General features: G+C 44.8%; 1 protein-coding gene across 1 annotated transcript in view; it reads left to right on the top strand.

Annotated features, from left to right (window-relative positions):
• Positions 1-307: 307 nt before the first annotated feature.
• The window catches only part of atp1b2b (ATPase Na+/K+ transporting subunit beta 2b), a gene marked incomplete at its 3' end in the record, with an annotated part of 54,316 nt that continues 36,660 nt past the window's right edge, over positions 308-17,963 (top strand). Inside the window, exon 1 of the mRNA XM_084320428.1 lies at positions 308-625. Coding sequence (XP_084176554.1) covers positions 535-625 — 91 coding nt within the window. The 5' untranslated portion in view covers positions 308-534. The remainder of the gene's footprint in view (positions 626-17,963) is intronic.

The raw sequence follows: 17,963 nt of genomic DNA, 5'->3' as shown, positions 1-17,963 counted from the left end.
GTGCGTGCGTGTGTCTGTCTCTGTAGGGGGGGGGTATTGGCAGGGGCAGAGAGCGAGAGAGAGCGAGAGCGAGAGAGAGAGAGAGAGAGAGAGAGAGAGAGAGAGAGAGAGAGAGAGAGAGAGAGAGAGAGAGAGAGAGAGAGAGAGAGGCGGAGAGTGTGCTTTACCGCAGTATCACTAGATTTCTGCACCACTCATCAAAACGCTGCGGCATGCAGACTACAGCTGGGGGGGAGGGCAGATATTAGGTCTGTGCTGAGTGTACTACCACTACTGCTGTGCTTTAGTATACATAATAAGATAGGCAACAGTAGCACCGCGCCGGGCGGGGGGTTATTATTTTTCTTTCCGAACAGCCATTTATACGCCCGTGTCTCTTCATTTGACCAGAGCTATTTGATAGTCCATTTTGGTTCTGTATTTCAGAGCAATTGTTGCCCAGCCACTCTTCGCTACACCGCTATACGTATTACATCCACATTGCGTTCGTAACGCGTTTGATCAGTCACTGGAATCCAGACCCGTTCAGACAAAATGGCAAAGGATGGAGAAAAGAGCGGATGGAAGGAGTATATATGGAACCCGAGGACGCGGGAATTTCTGGGCAGAACAGCCAGTAGCTGGGGTAAGTCCAAAGAGTTTGTGTTTTACAGGCGCAGCTCACCCAAATGAAAGAGACAAAACACATTTCCCCCCCTTACCCTGATTGCTATATCCACCCATAATTTCTGTGTGATCCGCTTCGTTTTTGGATATATCTGTCGTCATTCCAATACAATGGAGCCGAACGGCACTCGATTTGTGGCTCAACGCACCAGAGAAATACATTCGAAAAACTCAACGTCTCGTTCCAGAACCAATGACCCGCTTACTCAAGATAATCCAGACCCTGTCGTGAGCATGTTTCACGTTCGAACTATGTTCTACGGAACTACACCCATTAATTATTAGAATACTGGGTGGATAGATATCACTGCGGATAAGGGTGTAAAATATATACAGTATACATCATTTTAAATGTGGGGTGAACGGCCCATTTACCAGGGCAAATCCACTCAAACTACAGACCAGCAATGCAGCAAAGATTCTGTGGTCTCTCCGTCTAGCCCCGGAACATGTCTCACACACGACCTAGTTTACCAAAAAGGTTTCAATATGCGAGGGCTATGCGGCTTCTTCAGTCAAATATTTAATATTCCTAGGCTTAATAAAACATATTGGCCGTTGTATTATTGGCATTAGGGGAATTCAAAAGTGCCTCCTGTGAGCCGTTAATGAGATTGGTCGCTGTCCACGCGTGGTGGTGCTGAAATGCTGCATAGTGCGGCTCGCTCTCGTGGCAGCCGGCGAAATCTCGCCACCCCGGTTCTTTTTTATTTATTAATTTATGTTGCTGTGTCTGCGCAATGCGCCGAACATGAGGGTGGAGGCTGTCCTGTTTTAACTGCAATAAGCAGTTACACTTGCACATTTATCGAATAAGGCTGGTTCACAAATTAGGTGTTCTCCGTTCTCTGTGTATTTTCTGTGTATTTTCAGATGACTTGCCAACCTGTTCTGGTGCAGAGTGTGCTAACTCCTCCTCAGGGATGGTAAACCATAGTTCATATATATATATGTTTGCATATACGGGTGGCATTTTCAAATAATAATTATTTCTACTGTGTATTCATTTGTGGCCGTTTTTCTTTAGATTCATGAACGACTATATTCAACCCCAGCCACAACAATGCGTTATTTACAGCCGACATGAAGTAACAACGCACGATTTCCAGCTCAAATTCGGGCTGCATCTATTTCAGAGATTCCTGGAAAATGATCGCGCGCATATGGCTCCGTTCTAATGACATTGGGGCGTTTTAATCTCGGTAAAGCCGAGGGCCGCATTCTATTTGTATCACCTGCAACCCCACCCATCCTAATTGTGAGTAAATCAGTGCGGGGACTTAATCCTAATCTAATGACTTCATTGGCTGACCGAGGTGTCAATTGGGGATGTCTGCTGTAAACAACGTGAAACAATTAAGAAACATGTTTAGACCTCTTTCTATTCATCCGAATATGAACCTTTTGATTTCAATGGGATATTCTGACATGGGTCCATGATGACAACTGGACATGCTTTTTCTGAAAATGGCATCCCACTGATAATCTTTCATGAATGGGCAAAGTAGGCCTACAGTACTACAGACACCACTGTAGGAACCTATGCAGGAATCCTCCCAGAATGCACCTGTTAATCCAGCTCAGTGCATCCTAGGTGCTTTGAGGACTGGTGGCCTCCTTAAGCTTTGGTCTCTAAGGCCTGCTAATTGGGATATTCCTGGGTCAAAACGTAACGTATATTTCACACTAATGAATATATATATATATATGTATATATATAAAAATACTAAGCTATTCTTTCTGTTATCCTTGCTGTTCCATTTTTTTTTTTTTTAAACTTTGGCCATTCCGCTGGCTCTTTTTTGAGTTTATCGCATTTTCTCTGGTCAAGAATGACCAACAGAAACAGGTTTTGAATGGGTACAGATGGGGGGAAGACACTCTGAGAAAGATACGGCTGCAGTCCGGGAATCGAACTCGCTAACCCCAGATCCGTGACGAGCACGGTTGTCCCCGGCGCCGAAATAGCGCTCGAGGTACGCGGTGAGCTACTGGAGCTCCCCTGCTGCTGTTCCATTTTCAGCTCAAAACTCTTACAGAACAACGTATACAATATGTTGCACTAAATCAAATAAGAAAAAAACAGCCACCCGTGGTTATTATTATAAAGAAAGGAGGGGACGCCAGCCAGGCCACGTCAGACCTCACCAGGCCACACTAGATCCCACCACGCCACGCCAGATCCCACTGGACCACGCCAGACCTCACCAGACCCCACTATACCACGCCAGACCTCACCAGACCACACTAGACCCCACCAGACCACGCCAGACCCCACCAGACCACGCCTTGTTTTTTCTGCTTTCAACCATCCCTGTGAAGAAGAGAGTGATGTTACACAGTCCACCATCGACCCTGGGCTGTGAGGTCCAGACGATGAACCCAACCACCCTCCCTGCAGAAAGACATGCCTTTATTTGACCCCTGTAAGCATGTCCTTGCCAGTGATGTGCATGTTCATCCGGTCTGGTCAGGTAGACCATATTATACCCCCAAGCACAATCGTCTGAACCAAACGTTAGCTGAAAATGGTACTTCTAGGTCCGTTCTTCTGATTACTGTCCTGCGTGGTGCCAATAGCTTGGCACCATGCCAGAAGCCTGGATCTCAGATGAGTCAGCATGGGGCTTTCTCAGCACCCTGGACAGGATGGCTGCTAGTCTGATTAAAGGGCTTTTTATAGCCCATATGGAAAGATGTATACAAATCGTTTCTATCTTTTATTATAGTCTACCAAAACATTTGATGTAAAATGTACGGTGCTAACTCCACATATATGACGCTTACAAGGTACTTAGAGAAACAAATTACCATATATGTTTGGGCAACCAGTAATCTAATAGCATAATAAAAACATAGATGAAATAAGGTCATGAGATCTGAAGGCAGCAGCAGGAACGTGAGAGGGTTGCATTCAATTTTACTTTCGATGCCCCCATACGACAAGGAACAGACAGATTGGAACTAACTGACACACACAAACATATGTGCATGCACACACACACACACAAGGACACAGACTTGTGTGCACAGGCTGTCACTCACCAAGATACTCAGATTTGCAACTGTGGCCCCACAGAGAGACTTCCACTCTACATTTGGTTATGGATTCCTGTAAGACTGGCCACGCTGGGAGGCCCACATGGTGCTGATGAACAGTGCAGACAGCGGAAGCTCCAGTGGGTGTGTGTGTGTGTGTGTGTGTGTGTGTGTGTGTGTGTGTGTGTGCGTGTGCGTGTGCGTGTGCGTGTGTGTGTGTGTGTGTGTGTCTGGGGTGTTTTCTCTATTCTGGGGGGAACATTCAACAGAGCCACTCACCTGCTCTTTAGTACACTGGCCTCAGGGGTCTGGATTCAGAGAGGGAGAGGTTGTAGGGTGAGGTGGGAGGGTGAAGTGGTGAGATGAGGTGTGTATGTGTGTGTGTGTGTGTGTGTGGGGGGGGGTAGGGTTAAATATGTTTAGGCAAATTATTATTATTTGAATGAAAATAAATATCCTACTGTAGGCCTACAACTAATTAGTCACAGGATAATTTGCCAAGCTTTTGTTAATTTTCAAATAAAATATAAAACTATAATTGTGTCTTTGTGTCTTGTTATGTTAATCTTGTCTTGTTAGTAGTAGAGGAAATTAATTCTAGCCTACATCTAGGTGGGGACCAGGTTAGGTGGGGCTCAAAAATATTTCCAACTACCCAAGTTGGGAACACCAACATGGCGTAACGCCATAAACATAGCTGATTGGCTACGGTTGTCATTTAATCAAATCACCTATTGGTTGATTACAATCACTTGTTTGCCGACCTAGAGGTCTGTGGTGATGATGTGGTGGAATACTATGAAGCTGTTTCAGCTTTAGTTTTGAAGACGAGTCTTTATGCTGCACTGTAGGCCTTCCCTCATCTCATCTCTTGTCCTAATTAACTTATCTCTCTCTGTCCCCCTCTCTCTATCTCAACCTCTATGGAATGAATAACAAATTACCGCATTTACAGTACGTCTATGACCTGCGCCCCAACCCCCCCTCAACTGACACCATATGCTGTTACCCTATCGCAGTGCTGTTATTGCCCTGTCGGTGTAACCGTTTAGATGGGGCTGTAATCCCCCTGACCCTCTGCCCTAATCTCCAGGGGGCCCTCGCTCTCCCTTCTCCTCTATCCCCCTCTCATCATTCATCCCACCTCCCATGCTCTCTCTTCCATTGTTAGGTGCAACTTGATAATTAAAGTGGACAAAGAACACTCGTTACCTCTGCCAGGCGGTACGAGTCTGTGTGTGTATCCACGGCTAAACTGAAAAACTACAGGACCAATTAGGATGAAACGTCGCACACAAGCTGACAGCAGGCCAATGACCTGGATCCTTGAATATATTTCAAATTGACCAACAACAAGTATTTTATTTGAATACATTTCCATCATTGTCCATTGAAATATTACATTCAATATGAAGGTACACCTTTTGCACGCCAGGGGGGCGATACTACACCGCTCTTTGGCATCTGTTTACAACATGCCATAGTGAAACTATTGTCGTTGATATACCTAAAAGGAAAGCTCCCCAGCAAATCTCTTAGTTACATAAATATTGTACTGTCAGAACAATCTTATGTTTGCAGGTTAAGTATTTAATGTTCTCTATTGTCTATTACTAGGCCACGTCATCTCATCAAGCAGGAAATGTTCACGTGAAACCTAGTTTTACGCCGCTCCTCTTTTAATCCTCTTCCGCTGTGCTCCGCACAAATCCTCTGTGATTTGTTGCATGTTCCTGTTCAACGCGAGGAACAACATATGGCAAAAGAGCCTGCAGGGAACACTGATCGGTTAATTTAACCGTAATCATGAAGATCTGATCAGAGAAAGTTGTAAGTAAGTAAGTAAGTAAGTAAGTAAGTAAGTAAGTAAGTAAGTAAGTAAGTAAGTAAGTAAGTAAGTAAGTAAGTAAGTAAGTAAGTAAGTAAGTAAGTAAGTAAGTAAGTAAGTAAGTAAGTAAGTAAGTAAAGTTTATTTATATAGCACTTTTCACAGAGACAACTCACAAAGTGCTTTACATACAGCAGAAATTAAATAAAATAAAAAAATAAAAAGCACGAACCATCCAACATCCTTCGTGTTCTAGTACAGTTAACGTATTGAGACACTGGATTAAGACCTTTTTATGTCTCACTGTGGCCTCGGCATTGCATTTCTAATAGCATATAGCTGGCAGAATTTCTTTTAACGGCAGACGTAGGATACCGCCTGGCGACGATTTATGCTTCACTGGGTGTCTGTGTCTTATACAGTACAAAGCCAGTGGGTTGTGGTGACTATGGTAGAATGCTTGGGAGTGCATGCAGGTATCCATTGTGTGTGTGTGTGTGTGTGTGTGTGTGTGTGTGTGTGTGTGTGTGTGTGTGTGTGTGTGTGTGTGTGTGTGTGTGTGTGTGTGTGTGTGTGTGTGTGTGTGTGTGTGTGTGTGTGTGTGTGTGTGTGTGTGTGTGTGTGTGTGTGTGTGTGTGTGTGTGTGTGTGTGTGTGTGTGTGTGTGTGTGTGTGTGTGTGTGTGTGTGTGTGTGTGTGTGTGTGTGTGTGTGTGTGTGTGTGTGTTGCAGACGTAGAAGGAAAGAGAGGCCTCTGGTTTTAGGTAAAGAGGATTAACTGGCCTCCTGTGTTTTTTTTTCTTCTTCACCTGTTTGATCAGTGGTTCACTATGGTGATCAGAGAAAATGACCAAGCAAATACAACTAAAACAATCAAAAACAATTATAGATCATTTCTAGAAACATACTAATGCATAATTTATCAAATAAATTGCTCTCATTCAAAGTTGCATACCTCAGTTGTATGTAGTATTTGTTATATACTGTAAATCACTAGTAAACAATGTTATTATTTACTGCATAACAGCACATCACTGGCCGTTCGTGAATGCCAAAATCGACGTGGAGTTACGATTAAATTTGCTCGTAACTTTTAAAGTAAAGGTTCTTTACTAGTAAAATAATCTCACAACCAGCTCTGTACATAATGTTAGGCCAAAGATGTAGCTAAGGCCAGTAGTCCTGCTTTACAAAGGACTACTGTACACTGAGGCGAAAAAGGGTGGGCGTCAGACATTTCCAGTCATTGCCAATCCAACCAAACACCCACAAGGAGGGGAAGGGCTGACCTGGTGAGAGAGGGTCAGACGACCTGATCGAGAGACAATGGGTCTCATTCTCCAAAATGTTTCAAAGAGTAATTTTGGATCCTTGCTTTAAAGGGATAGGAATCAGGGCGGAATGGGCCTACCAAATTTCATGTTTTATTACTGGGCCGCCAATCTTCACAAAATTGTCCTGTGGACGAGTGAACCGGACAGCAGCTGGGGTCAACTTGAGGCCAGTTCTTGCCCAACATCTTCCTTTCAAGCTTTAGCTTGTGGTGAAATGCCACTGTCACCAACAAAATATAGTAAGAAAAGAACCCAATTGTTGTTTCCACATTAAAGATATGGGCCCAGATGAGAAAGATATGCGGGTGGACTAAGCTCTCTATGTCAGCACCCATCTGTAATAACCACCTTTTCTTACCTGCTACACTGGATTCTGGGTTCGCTAGATGGAAGAAAGAGGGACTAATCACTTTGAGTGACTTATACATAGATGGTGTATTTGCAGAATTTGGGGACCTATGTGACACATATAACTTACCTCACTCTGACCGGTTTAGATATTTCCAAATTCGGCATTTTGTGAGGACCCATTCCCCTACGTTTCCACAGTTGCCCCCTCCATCAGGTGTGGAGCGTTTTCGACACTCGGCTAGTATGGATAGGGGCCATGTTTCATATCTCTATGATACCATACCTAGAAAAGACACGGCCATAAACAGGATTAGGACGGGGTGGGAGACTGAACTGGGGGTAGCCTTCTCGGATGAATGGTGGGGGGACGCACTAGAGGGAGTTAATACCTCTTCCTCCTGTGCCAGACTTGGCCTTATTCAGTTTAAGGTCCTTCACAGAGTCCATTATTGTAAAGCCAGATTGGCTAAAATATATCCCAATGTGACAGACAACTGTAACAGATGTGCACAGTCACCAGGGGATCTAACCCACATGTTCTGGTCCTGCTCGAAACTGATAACATTCTAGAAGTTCTTTTTTGATACCATCTCGGAGGTACTGGAGATTACTATAGTGCCCTGCCCCCAAATTGCTATCTTTGGGATCCCCGAGGAGGATGTGATCTTGACCAAAAAACAATACAATGTAGTGTCCTTTGCCTCACTGATTGCCCGCAGGAGGATACTCTTGCATTGGAAAGCAGAACCTCCCCCATCATCCAGATTATGGCTGAATGATGTGATGTCATTCCTAAAACTGGAAAAAATTTAATTTACAATTCGAGGATCAGCTGATAAATTCTACACACATTGGCAACCGCTAATCTCATATGTAGATAGAATAGATCCGTTACCTCCTGACTGAAGTTATGTCGAGTGCCATGTAGGGGAGGGACAATTTTCACTGAGTAGGCTTACCTGTTGATTGGGGTTGTTGGGGACAGTGGGCGTGTATTTATTTAATCTCCCACCTCACGTATTTAGGGTCATACGACCTGGCTTGTGTATCGGACCTGGAGTTGCACTTATGTTTCATTATATCCATTGCAAATAGACGTATCCTTTAAGAGTACCATATGCTGTTAAAGTGGATCCTAATTTCACATTTTGTATTTGTCTTATTTTATTTTGTATGTATTTATTTACTTTTGTACTGTCTTTTTAATTTTTCTGGGTGGGGCGGGAGGGAGGGATATTCAGTAAGGAAAAACCAAAGGACATGACATCTGTATGCAAGATATGAATGTAAATGTAATCTTTGAATAAAAAACTTTGTTTATAAAAAAAAATAGTTATTTTGGAAGACTTATCTTGGAACCACTGAGACAGAATCAATGACAAGTTCACTCTGAGTCCCGAACGTGCTGGTAATATGTCTTAAGTGGCGGAAACGGTCGCACCTGTGACAAGATCTGGTACCTGCTTGGCGAATGTGATTCTGTCTTAAACTCAAAAGCGCGTTCCCGTTCAGGTCATTTGCATACAAAACAACGCCTCCAGAGCTCCTTATAAGGCAACTAGTGACGCAGCTGTGTGAAAATGGAATGGCGGAAGTGCTTTGCGAGTCTTGCGACCCATCAAAACTAGATTAGATTAATGTATTGGCATCATATATAGCAGCTCGTGGTACACCTGCCGCAGCGCGCGCGCACACACACACACACACACACACACACACACACACACACACACACACACACACACACACACACACACACACGCGAGCAGTACTGTATATGAATGAATTAATGAAATATAAATTATATAGCCTACGGCGTAATGAATGAACGCAGTATGGCTTGTTATTCCATTAATGACTTGTTTCATTAGGATTTGGTAGATGCTGTATATGTGTGCTCTGCCCTACGTACAGTATAGGTACAGTCTGTATACATGCAGACTGTGCTTGTACTGTGCGTGGGGCAGAGCATGTGTATAGTGCTGGATCCTAATGAAACAGGTAACTGGAATATATTAAGCCAATACTGTTCATTCATTAGACACGTAGGCGCACACAAGACTTGTTATGGAATATTAATGCAGTCTATTTCCACCGATTAGTAGAGCTGCCGCGGTATTGATGTTTTCCTTACCGCACAAATTTGCGAAATATTTCCTACCGCTGCGGTTATTACCGCACACACACACACAAAAAAAGTTTGAATGCATTTTTTTTGTAGTCTACTCTTTATAGCATATAGCCTGCCTCTAGTCTAAATGTCTATCTTTAGAGGATGACTTTGCAGCATGAATATTGTTTGGGATTCGGCAAGCACGCATTCGTTAAAAGTGAAACACGGATTCGAAGTATCCCCTCTGTGTCGCGGGCAGGGGTGGTAGCGGCGCGCCCGCCGGTTACCCCCTGACCCTTTCTTCTTCTTCTTATTATTATAACGTTACTACTTATGATTACAAAGGCATTCGTTTTGTGGCATTACGTTATATAGTTACACGTTCGTATTTACCGGACCATAGCAAGGCAAGCGTTACTCAATTCATATCTCAGTTCCTTTCTTTGCTCAGAGCGTGCAGAGTTGTACCCATTCTGCGGTCTGTTAATAAAGTTTTCAATCAGACAAGTGTATAGAACGAAGGGCTTTTATTATAACATTTCGTTGCAGTAAAATCATTATGCCTCGTTCCCTGAGGAGCGACGGTACGTCGGTAATCCACTCCGGTCTCCGGTGGGAGCTAACGTATATTAGCCGTGTTGTGACTGTGTGAGCTCTGATCAATGGCTGAGATTCAGGAAGTAAAAGCACTGCAAGACGATTCAACGTGTGACGCGTCTCTCTTCTGACCAATCAGTGGTCTGCAATGTTTCACATGACTTTTCTGGTACCCAATAGGGTCGCTTGGAACCTCGATAGAGGAGTAGGGTATATCTGCAGAGCCGCAAGCCCAACGAGAGAAGGGTACTTTATTATTATAAAAAAAACAGCTGTGACGCGGTATTCAGCCTACTCTTGCGGTGGGCGTGATGTAACAGCGATACCGCGGTAATGCGGTAATCGCGGCAGCTCTACCGATTAGCTTTAGTTCTTATTTATTTATTTATCCACTGTCATTTCAGTGTTGGTGTATAGGCTATATAGTGTATTTCAATATAAGTTTAATTGATTAAGGTTATATTCAAAGGAATGCAGGTTTATAGCTATATCAACCCCCTCCAATGTACAGTAAATGACCAAGTATGGTTTTGTCAATATTCCAATGTACAGTTTTGCTTGTACAGTGTCCCCCACCCACCCCTCCTACCCAACCTCCTCCAACAGTTTCTACGTCAAATGTACTCTCTTTTCTGGACTCTTTTTGTATCACAAACAGTACTGTATTGCAAATCTGGTATGTCATAAATGTATAGATGTAGCAGTACTGTCTATCTGTATGTCGTGTGTGTCATATATGTTATAATGAATTGAAAATGGGGGACCCTGATGTAAACAAGACGAAAGTCTTTCTCTGGTCTGCATCCCCTTAACACTTTGAGCGCCACGCCTGGTTTTCCGTTTTACCGGCTGAATGCCACCATCGGCGCCAATGTTAACGTTAATATCGCCTAATCTATGTTTTAAATTATGGCTATGTGTCTAATCTGCCCATCGCATTATCAAAGACTATTTTCCAGTCAGTGCTGTCAAGGCAGATTGTTTTTTTATCGCGTCGTTTCCGTTTTAGAGCATTTAGAAAAGCCCCCGTTTTGATATAAAAAACAGCTCATTCTGGAGCATTCTATGAAAATCGTCTTTTAGTGGAATATTCCACAACGTTGATATTCGTCGGCCTTTTTATGAATAGTTTTCAAATAAACGCTAGATGATCAATATTATACGTGCACGCAAGCACATTACGGCCGCGCGCGGATAATCGCTCCGTTGATTTCCTCACGGACTTTTACAGTGAAACCGAAAGAAGACATTTCACAAAACAGCTTATAACTTCATCAAACTTACTCTGATTATCCTAACACTGATAACATAGAGTCCTTACCTGACATCAGATGGTATCCAACTGGTATATTCCAATTCCTGATCACCATTCAAAAAAATCGATACGTGTATGGATCCAACGCGATACTGTAGATCTCCATGATCCGCGGGGATCTGAGGTTCCAGAATGAACTGTGGTAACCCCGGCTGGATCAGTGAACTGGAAAATGTGGAGTACCGGATAATAATTTTTCAGATCGCTAAAAAAAAAAATAATAATAATTCTGAGAAATCTCGTGAGTGGCTAGCAACCACCTATAAAAAACCTGAGAAATCTTGTGAGTGGCACGGAAAGTGTTAACAATTGTATGTAATTGAGCTGTACTGTACCCATTCTGCAATCTGTTAATAAAGTTTTCAATCAATCAATCAATCAATCAAACAAAGGTCTGTCCCATTGTATACCAATCAATGGGATACATTGCATGTTGACCTGCATTCTTTATGTGAAACCAGTCACAAAGCCCATCTTTACCCTAATTTACTTGAATCAGAGTCTGGAGCGCTTAAGGAACTCATGAAGAATGACGATTTCATTTTTAGAAAAGCAGATAAAGGCTCGGGAATCGTTCTCCAAAATAAGAGTGCTTATGTGTCTGAGATCAATAGACAATTGAACGACATTGAGGTATATACCCTTTTAAATTCAGACCCAGTGTTTAGATTTTCTATGGAAATCAAAACAGTCCTTAAAAGCCTTAAATTGGCAGAAGTAATCTCAGAAAACGAATTTAAGTTTATGTTTGTAGAGTTCCCTGTTACTCCTATTATTTATACCTTACCTAAGATCCATAAGGATCTCCTTAATCCTCCGGGTCGACCGATAGTCTCTGGCATAGGTTCTGCCACAGAAAAAATCTCTCAATCTATTGACGCGCATATCAAGGATTTGGCCTCTTCTCAACTGGGTTACTTAAAAGACACTACTACTTTCTTGAGCGGGATATAGGCCTGCAATATTTGTCCTTCTGACTTATTAGTTACCATGGATGTGGTCAGTCTATACCCCAGCATTCCACATGTAGACGCGTTAGACGCACTGAGTTTTTATTTAAACTCGAGGGAGGAATTACACCCCTCCACAGAAGCGCTAGTTAACCTAGCCGATCTAGTTCTAACAAAGAATTATTTCAGATTCCAAGATAAATATTTCTTGCAAAACAGAGGTCTCAGCATGGGCTCGCCAGCCGCTGTGAACCTAGCTAACCTGTATATGTCCAAGTTTGAATTGGACCACATTTTTAATAATAACCCGTTTGAGAAATATGTCAAATCCTATATGTGCTACATTGATGATTTGTTTTCTATTTGGTCTGGTTCATCGATTGATCTTCATGCCTTCCTAGAGTTCCTTAACACTCGCAGAGAAACGATAAAGTTTACACTGAAGTTTGATATGCATACTCTATCTTTTCTTGATGTTTTAATCAACAAAGCCCCAGATGGTATTTCATTACACACAGAGGTCTTCAAAAAGGAGACAGACCGCAACTCGTTCCTACATTATTCTAGTTACCACACCCCTGCTTTAAAGAATAGTCTACCCTTCAGCCAAATCCTACGTTATAGGAGAATTTGTGACACGGAAGACAGATTTATTGCTCAAGCAGAAGTCCTCCGAGGTAGTTTTCACGACAGAGGCTATAATGATGCACTGACACTTAAGGCCCTGAACAAAACCAAACAGATCGATAGAGCCTCGTTGTTTACCCTCAAAAAGAAAAATGAAAACTCGGAAAGTATCTTTTGTTTCTACTTATAGTCCCATCACGAGAGACATACGTAGCATTGTCAATAAATATTGGCATATTCTTCAGTCCGATCCCCTTACTGGGGCAGCGTTTCAGCACTCGCCTAATTATTTTTATAAACGACAAGCGAATCTTTCTAATCTTCTAGTCAAAACTGATTTTCCCATAAAGAAACCCACACATTTTATATCCAACATCCCAGATGGTAATTTCCCCTGTCAGGCCTGTGTACAATGTCAAGGCATGATCAAAGATAAATTCTACACACACCCAAAAACGGGCAAACGTATACCTGTTAAAGGATGCATTACGTGCAATTCCTCAAATCTGGTGTATCTGCTGAAATGTCCGTGTCATTTTTCTTATGTGGGTAAAACAACTAGAGCCTTTAAATCGAGAATTAGTGAACATAAATGTTCAGTTAGAAATTCAGATGTCAAGTCTTCGGTAGCTAGACATTTTTCTAAATGCAAACATGCCGTTAATGATCTTAAATACATGGGACTCGAGTTAGTCCACAGGCCCTCTAGAGGGGGTGACAGGCATAAGTTATTATTGCAACGTGAATGTTATTATATTCATTTGTTCAATTGCATTGAACCAAGGGGAATGAATGAAGAGAACGTGTTAACCTGTTTCCTATGAATGTCTTTCACCATCATTATTATGATTTCATGATTAATGATTGTTTTTATGTATGAGGTATTGTTTTCTAAGGTTGCTCATAAGATAATTTTCGTTTTGTAAACACGGCAATGGGCTCATCTATTTAGCCCTAGAAACTAGGGGCAAGATGTATTTAGTTTCTGGTATTTTTGTAATTTTGGTATTTATGTATTTTTTGGATTTAGGAATTGACTCTATATTTAAATGTCCTTCCTAGGGTCAAAGTTGACCAGCAATCCCAGGCACACCTGTGTTCGATGTCATTTCCTGCCTACCCTGTTATATAACCACCATATTTTCTAATTGAACACTGCTAGCCATCAACACTGACGAAGGAACACTGTGAGGTTCGCCTGTTCCCTGGACCTTTAATTTAGTCTCCTCACCTCACCAGCCCCCACCCTCGCGATGTTTTACTCTCCTCTGCTCTTCACCAGCCCCCACCCTTGGACTACCTTTCACAGCTGTGATAAGTTATGATTAGCGCCCCAGAGGGCTTTAAATTCCTGGACCTCCCCTCCAGTCCTCGTCGGGTCGTTCTGTATGCTGGTTCTTTGTTCTGGACTCTTTATCCTTTTCTGTGTTCAGTGTTCATGGAGTCCTGGACGTTACCATCACCTGCCGTGTCTCCGGCGTGAGACGAGGTGCCAGCCATCACCACCTGTCGCCGTTTGCCTGGAGTGGGACACCGTCTACGCTCTCTAATCCTCTACGGGAGGTTTTCCAGTGTCCCACTCCAGACGTCAAGCCGGCGCGCTCCAACTCCAGACGCTCAAGCCGGCGCGCATCGCTTCCTATCCCACGGGAGGATGCGTCTCTTCAAGCCGGCGCGCTCCTACTCCAGACGCTCAAGCCGGCGCGCATCGCTTCATATCCCACGGGAGGATGCGTCTCTTCAAGCGGGCGCGCTCCTACTCCAGACGCTCAAGCCGGCGCGCATCGCTTCCTATCCCACGGGAGGATGCGTCTCTTCAAGCCGGCGCGCTCCTACTCCAGATGCTCAAGCCGGCGCGCATCGCTTCCTATCCCACGGGAGGATGCATCTCTTCAAGCCGGCGCGCTCCTACTCCAGACGCTCAAGCCGGCGCGCATCGCTTCCTATCCCACGGGAGGATGCGTCTCTTCACTTCCGAGGAGGATCTCCTTGCCAGGCCTCCGCCGTCTGAACCCTGCCATCCCTGTAAGCAGCTCTGGCCCTCGCCCTGTCCAAGGCCTTAACCCTGTTTCTCTGTCCCTGTCTCCAGCCCGCCTCCCCGGGCCTCTGTCCCTTTTTCCCCCTCTCCAGTGCCCCTGTTCCTGCCCTGACCTTTTTGCCCTGGCCCTGTCCTTTAGCCTTAGCCCCTTAGCCTGCTCGCCTCTTAAAGGCACAGTGCCACATTTTTCCCTATTTCTTTGTTTCCAGTATTTTTGTGTTCTCCCTTAAAGGGACAGTGCCGCTTTTTGTTTGTATTGAATAAATGCCCTGTTTTGGCTTACTCTCATACCTGTCTTGTGTTGTGCGATTGGGGTCGGTTACAAACCATAACAGTACGACCCGACCCGTCGACGACCCCAGCCAGCACAGACAGTGTATGTTGAGTTTGCCCTTTTTAGTTCCCTCTAACCCACTCTAGCTCCCTTTAGCTTCCCTGTTAGCTCCCCTGTTAGCCTGTTAGCTCCCCTGTTAGACTTGTTAGTTTTCCCCACTGCTAGGACTGCCCCTTCAGCTAGCAAGGTCAGTTTCCCCACTGCCAGGACTGCCCCTTCAGCTAGCAAGGTCAGTTTCCCCACTGCTAGGACTGCCCCTTCAGCTACCAAGGTCAGTTTCCCCACTGCTAGGACTGCCCCTTCAGCTAGCAAGGTCAGTTTCCCCACTGCTAGGACTGCCCCTTCAGCTAGCAAGGTCAGTTTCCCCACAGCTAGGACTGTCCTTCCAGCTAGCTTGTTCTCTCATGCTGGTCCAGCCCTGTCTGCTAGCCTAGCTCCGGCAGCTAGCGCAGCCTCTATGTTAATGTAGCAGTACAGCTAGCATAGGCCCTGTAGCTAGCAGTGCCCTGGCAGCTTCCCTGTCCCTCTGCTAGCCCCCTTTTGGTGTAGCTTCCCCTGCTAGCATGGCCCAATTTTTTTGTTTGTTGCTTTGTCGTGTCCCCTGCCCCACTGTCTGTGTTTTTGGGTCGCCCGGTGGCTCCCGTGGAGGGGGGGGGGTACTGTGAGGTTCGCCTGTTCCCTGGACCTTTAATTCCCTGTCTCCTCACCTCACCAGCCCCCACCCTTGCGATGTTTTACTCTCCTCTGCTCTTCACCAGCCCCCACCCTTGGACTACCTTTCACAGCTGTGATAAGTTATGATTAGCGCCCCAGAGGGCTTTAAATACCTGGACCTCCCCTCCAGTCCTCGTCGGGTCGTTCTGTATGCTGGTTCGTTGTTCTGGACTCTTTATCCTTTTCTGTGTTCAGTGTTCATGGAGTCCTGGACGTTACCATCACCTGCCGCGTCTCCGGCGTGAGACGAGGTGCCAGCCATCACCACCTGTCGCCGTTTGCCTGGAGTGGGACACCGTCTACGCTCTCTAATCCTCTACGGGAGGTTTTCCAGTGTCCCACTCCAGACGTCAAGCCGGCGCGCTCCAACTCCAGACGCTCAAGCCGGCGCGCATCGCTTCCTAGCCCACGGGAGGATGCGTCTCTTCAAGCCGGCGCGCTCCTACTCCAGACGCTCAAGCCGGCGCGCATCGCTTCCTATCCCACGGGAGGATGCGTCTCTTCAAGCCGGCGCGCTCCTACTCCAGACGCTCAAGCCGGCGCGCATCGCTTCCTATCCCACGGGAGGATGCGTCTCTTCAAGCCGGCGCGCTCCTACTCCAGACGCTCAAGCCGGCGCGCATCGCTTCCTATCCCACGGGAGGATGCGTCTCTTCAAGCCGGCGCGCTCCTACTCCAGACGCTCAAGCCGGCGCGCATCGCTTCCTATCCCACGGGAGGATGCGTCTCTTCACTTCCGAGGAGGATCTCCTTGCCAGGCCTCCGCCGTCTGAACCCTGCCATCCCTGTAAGCAGCTCTGGCCCTCGCCCTGTCCAAGGCCTTAACCCTGTTTCTCTGTCCCTGTCTCCAGCCCGCCTCCCCGGGCCTCTGTCCCTGTTTCCCCCTCTCCAGTGCCCCTGTTCCTGCCCTGACCTTTTTGCCCTGGCCCTGTCCTTTAGCCTTAGCCCCTTAGCCTGCTCGCCTCTTAAAGGCACAGTGCCACATTTTTCCCTATTTCTTTGTTTCCAGTATTTTTGTGTTCTCCCTTAAAGGGACAGTGCCACTTTTTGTTTGTATTGAATAAATGCCCTGTTTTGGCTTACTCTCATACCTGTCTTGTGTTGTGCGATTGGGGTCGGTTACAAACCATAACAAACACATTGGTTCCGAAACATGTATGTTCCAGGCTGCAATTAAAACTTTGAATCTGAGAGTGCTGGTCCGGCTTCCTGCTTTCTTCGACCTGCATTCTTTCAAATGTATATAACTAATCATTAAAACAGATGTGTAACAAATAAGAAATACAAATTCCACAGAAGGCATTAAATAATTATTATTTTCAATCATTTCACAATAATTGCATAATTGTGTTTGAATATCTGAGTAATTAAAGTAATTATACATTTGTCCAAAATAGCTGGTTCAGATATGGTTAAGCAGCTGCCCTGTGATCAGATGAATCCATATTATTTATTTTTCCGACATCAAATGCGTAATTTCTTAATTAATTATGATTAAGTAATTAATTCCAAGGAGGCCTGTAGCGTTAACATGAAGGAATCACTATGAGAACACAGTCTGTCAAGTTAATACAATTTTCAATTAGTCAATCAATCATAAGAGTGCTCCTCAGCACTCTTAAATCTGCTCTCAGCCACGCTCAAATCTGATCTCAGGAAAATTTGGGGACTCGCGCTCCCAGCCCTAATATGTCTTAATGGGCAGAAATCTGCCTAAGAGGACATTTTTGGTCATAAATTCGTTCGGGAATGAGACCCAATGTATCAGGAGATTGAGTGAGGATAGAGAGCTACGTGTCATCATGACATAATAGCTCTACCAAATTAGCACCTTCCACTGTCGACATTTCTGAGCAGAGGTCGCTTTGGCCACAGAGAGAATGAATCAGTGATGCCTCAATCTGGTAAATTACTTTGATGTTGCTTTGCGGTGGAATTTCCCTTTAAGGTTCGGTGATGAGGAAACGAAGAACAGGCAAACGACTATAGACTCATTGGGTCTCATTCCTGAAAGAATTTACGACCAAAAATGTCCTCTTAGGCAGATTTCTGCCCATTT

This window comes from Notolepis coatsorum, assembly GCF_963971535.1.
Source record: "Notolepis coatsorum genome assembly, chromosome: 8".
In the NCBI taxonomy this organism is placed as follows: domain Eukaryota; kingdom Metazoa; phylum Chordata; class Actinopteri; order Aulopiformes; family Paralepididae; genus Notolepis; species Notolepis coatsorum.
This window is presented reverse-complemented; position numbering and strand designations above follow the sequence as displayed.